Source organism: Athene cunicularia (genome assembly GCF_003259725.1).
Source record: "Athene cunicularia isolate RWA chromosome 4 unlocalized genomic scaffold, athCun1 chr4_part3, whole genome shotgun sequence".
Classification (NCBI taxonomy): Eukaryota; Metazoa; Chordata; class Aves; order Strigiformes; family Strigidae; genus Athene; species Athene cunicularia.
The window spans coordinates 5,386,684-5,390,695 of NW_020799100.1; the positions used below are offsets into that span (position 1 = coordinate 5,386,684).

General features: G+C 45.5%; 2 protein-coding genes across 2 annotated transcripts in view; one reads left to right on the forward strand and one right to left on the reverse strand.

The window, feature by feature from the left end:
* Positions 1-806: 806 nt before the first annotated feature.
* C4HXorf56 (chromosome 4 CXorf56 homolog) overlaps positions 807-4,012 on the reverse strand; it is a 13,087-nt gene continuing 9,881 nt past the window's right edge. The window contains exons 3-7 of the mRNA XM_026848763.1: positions 3,841-3,882; positions 3,598-3,736; positions 2,982-3,071; positions 2,741-2,833; positions 807-1,994 (exon numbers count right to left, since the gene is read on the reverse strand). Coding sequence (XP_026704564.1) covers positions 1,932-1,994; positions 2,741-2,833; positions 2,982-3,071; positions 3,598-3,736; positions 3,841-3,882 — 427 coding nt within the window. The 3' untranslated portion in view covers positions 807-1,931. The remainder of the gene's footprint in view (positions 1,995-2,740; positions 2,834-2,981; positions 3,072-3,597; positions 3,737-3,840; positions 3,883-4,012) is intronic.
* UBE2A (ubiquitin conjugating enzyme E2 A) overlaps positions 3,944-4,012 on the forward strand; it is an 8,631-nt gene continuing 8,562 nt past the window's right edge. The window contains exon 1 of the mRNA XM_026848458.1: positions 3,944-3,966. Within this exon, the coding sequence (XP_026704259.1) occupies positions 3,944-3,966 (23 nt within the window). The remainder of the gene's footprint in view (positions 3,967-4,012) is intronic.

Here is a 4,012-nt window from a genome sequence, read left to right on the forward strand (position 1 = left end):
TGCCTCAGGGCTCGAGGTGTACAGCTGAAGAGGTTGATGGCATTTGGTAACTGCTGCTTTGGACAACTTGTGCTGAGCTGCACACTCACAGGATTTTCTTTGTGCCTCACCAAACTGCAAAGATGGTCCTAGCTCTGCCTGGCAGCCCCTTCACAGCCCTCTGCGTTTTGTCACTCCCAACCTTAACCCTAACACCATCCCCAAGGCAGCATTTGTTCTGGGTGTCACTTGAAGGACTGTACTTCATCCTTTATGACAACTGGAGATTAAGAAGTCTGCGTCCCAGCAGACCTCACCTGGTTCAAAACCTGTTTTCAAATTTCAGTTTTTGACTCATGCTTGGATTACAGAGACCAACCTGTGGTTATTTGGGGCTTAGGTTGCTTCCAGAGGAAACCTGAGGCCCTCGCCTGGCTGGACTGTGCTACCACACTTGGAAAAAGGGTTTGTGTAACGGAGTTGTGCTCACTCACCCCTCCAACCCTTCCCAAGTATTACACGCCACCTTGTAATTGCTTAATTGGACCTAGGCTTATGGAAATAGATTAGCAGCTGATCAGCAGTGAACACATCAGCGCTGCTTGTGTTAACACGAACGCGTGCTTACCCAGCCTGGCATTAAATTGTCAGATGTGTGCATCCCAGCCTGCCCGCTCTGGAGCAGAGTTCATTCCCTCCCTTACACCTTATTTTCCCAAAGAAGGGAAGCCTAATCTTAGTCTGAGAAGACCTGAGTTTTCCCAGTCAGGGTTATAAAGCCAGATGGAAAAATCTTTATTATCATAGGAATTGTGGGAGATGAAGCATCTTGTTCATTGCTCACTTTATTTTACAATACTTAGTAGAGTAAGAACACCCTAGGAAAAGTATTTTACTTCAAATCCATAACATGGTATTAATCCCAAGTAGAGCAACAAAAACATGGGCTATACAGCGCCGTTATTACATCACGCAAGAGACACAAAATATTATTTTCCAAACAAGGTACTTTATGCACCAATCCTTAATGTTGTCTTTATCCAAGTCCTTACCTTAGCGGTCAGTGCATTCAGAACAGTTTTTCCTTCTCCTTCACATTTTGCAACTCCATATACTGATGCTGTTTTGCAGAACGGGTTAGTTCAGATATGCAGTTGTATTTTACTTTAAATGATCACCAACCCTATCAGTAGCTTTGAGCTATGTATTTGTACTCATTAGTGGTATAACACACAGGCAGTTTTGTTTTCAGTACTTTAAAACTGGGTTGGGTTTCATGTTCTTCTATCAGGCAGTATCTGTTGGGACAGTGTAATTCTGTACAGCTGCAGCTTTCTGATGTTCAACAGGAGCTGAGACTCAGAGCTACAGCCAAGCCTGTGCTGGGGACCTTTGACAGCCTGTCTGCTGGTCAGGGTGAGTAGCACCATGATCCCAAGGCCTTGCATCCAAGTCATTCCAGACTGCATTGGAATGGCATGTCTCTCAGGCTGCTGCACGTTTTGGACACATTTAGAATAACAAAAGGAACAACAGGCACAAAGCTTACTTTTGTAACAGTTTCTTTGTTGTACAGTTTACCTATTGTTCCAATACATTTATGGAAATCTTACACATTTGGAAACTGCTAAAAGAGAGTTATCTAAAAGGTGCACAGAAGTCAGGAAGGCTCCCAGCAAAGATTTTTCCCAAAAGTAAACATTCTGGCTGGAACAGCTTGCTCGTAACACTGGGCCTGTAGAGAACTGCAGTTTCAGCAAAGTCTCCAGTGCCACTGGAGTTATTAAAATCGGTATCAGAGTATCACTTATGACAGAGAGGTACTCATCCTCCAAGCTGGTTGCAGCACATTGCCCTTGAACGTTGTCTGTTACTTCTGCTTTGTCGACAGATCTGTGATAGCTCCTGGTAGCTTTCCCCTGTCTCTGAATACCCAGCAGACAAGCAGCGTTTCATTTGAACTGATTATCAATCAGGGTTCCTTTCATCTTGGCTTTCTTGGCTTCCAGCTCAGCCTGATTAAGAAAATAAAGATAGAATGAAGTAATGTCTGGATACATTTCCCTTCAGTGCTCCAATGGAGTTTGGTTGACCACCACAAGCTTTTCACACCAGGAGCAAGAGCAGCTCAAGTTCTTTGCTGACTCCCTCCTCCCCTGAGGTACATAATGAGGGCCACCCTTAAAAATCATAAGAAGACCAAGACTAACTGCACAGAAGACGATTTCATACTTTCTATCCTCAGGTGGAAGCTGCACATTTTCCCCTCCTTCCCATCTATTACTCTGCTGTCACAGCAGGTAAGATGTTCTGTGATGTTCTTCCAATTAATTCTTCAAGTGACCCTTCTGGTAGCAGCTGAGCTGGCAGGTCCTCCACAGGGCCCTTAGCTTGCCCTGACACCTCATGGCAAAGACCTGCTCAGTCAAGCAGGCTTAAGCGCACAGCATTAGTGGTGCCCAGGTTGGCAAAGCCACAGTCTTGTTTCCCTCTCCCTTTTTCCTTGTCCAACAGGTCATGGAAATTTTCCCTGCAAAAGCTCTGCTGGCTGCTTGTCAATCAGCTCTATAAGTAACTGTATACAATTTTAAGTTCAGGAGGACTAGAGTATCTCTAAAAAAAGTTATCCTCACAAAGTTGCAAGTTACCTATGGCTGTACTAGGACCCCTCTATACTTGCAGCCCAATTTGTGAGATACCTTTCATGTACAAAGCCAACAGATCTTAGGGATTCGTGTTCAACACCAAAGAAAACACTCACCAACTCCTGGAGCCTTCTCTTGCTCATGCCTTTGCGTTCCAGCTGTTTCTCGATCACTTTTGCATTCTGTGCGTAGGAGTCTGCAATCTCCCTCTGAAACACATACAATGTCACTTTGCAGCAGCAAACTCCAAAGTAACAGCAGCTCACCCAAATGGTGAGATGGTATCTGGCTCTGATGGGTGTCTGAGACAGCTGCCCAGGTCAGACATGTCCACCACCAAGGGCAGACAAAACTCACCGCTTCAATCTCCTCCTCCTCTTCATCAATTGTGGAGACTGTGACAGAACTGAACTTGCCCATGTCTTTGGTCCGTTTGGTCATCATCACCTGGGTGATGAGCAGAGTATTTTGTTAAAGCTTGCCACAGTGGTTTCTCGAGGGACCACTTACCCCTCCAAAGCTTTTGAAGCTTCTCATGCAAGTCGTTAAGATTATCTGAACTCCATGGGTGGCAAAGGAGAATTATCCCCACTAATTTCTGGGCTTAGAGCTGTCACTATCAGAAGCAAACTCACTGATACATAATAGATAAGTCAGATTTTCAGAATCACTGTGCAGACTATGAATCTGACCTACTTAAAAGTGGAAACTTTCTGGTGACTGAGCCTAAACATCTGGCACAGTCTGGACTTCCACGTTTATATTTTTTACCCTTTAGTGCTAGGTCTCCAAGCTGCAGTGACCTCTATAAAGGAAAACTTAAGGCAGACAGGGAGAAGACACCAAACTGAGTTATCATTTAGAGGTCCTTTTCCTTCTTTTTCTCCCCTTTGCCACTGCTATTAAGTGATTTTATGCACCACACGTTTTTGAAAAGCAAATAAAGCCCTTTTACTTCTCTAAAGCAGATTACCTTTTTGGGGGGTTCTTGTTTCTGAGTATATATGTTTGTTTTCCCAAAACCCTGTCCAAATTTGACCACAGCACCATCAACAATGAATGTCACAGGAGCATTTTTCTGTTGGTGTTGATAAAAGAGCAGCAGTCCACACCTAGAAACAGAAACACACGTAGCTGTGAGGAAACCCTGATTCTGGCTTCCTACGGTTACCTCACATACTCTAAAAGTCACTAAAGAGCCACCGCAGTCACTCACTTGCCACACTTCTTCCTGAACTGCCGCTCTATGCCTTCTGGTCTGGGGAAGAGAGGGAGAGCTTGAGAGGAGGGCGCAGACAGCGGGCACTGGCGCCCGGCTGATGGGCCCCAGCCGGGTGAGGAGGCAAGGCCAGCGCGGGGCAGCGCCGACCCCGGGCCGTGGAGGGGCT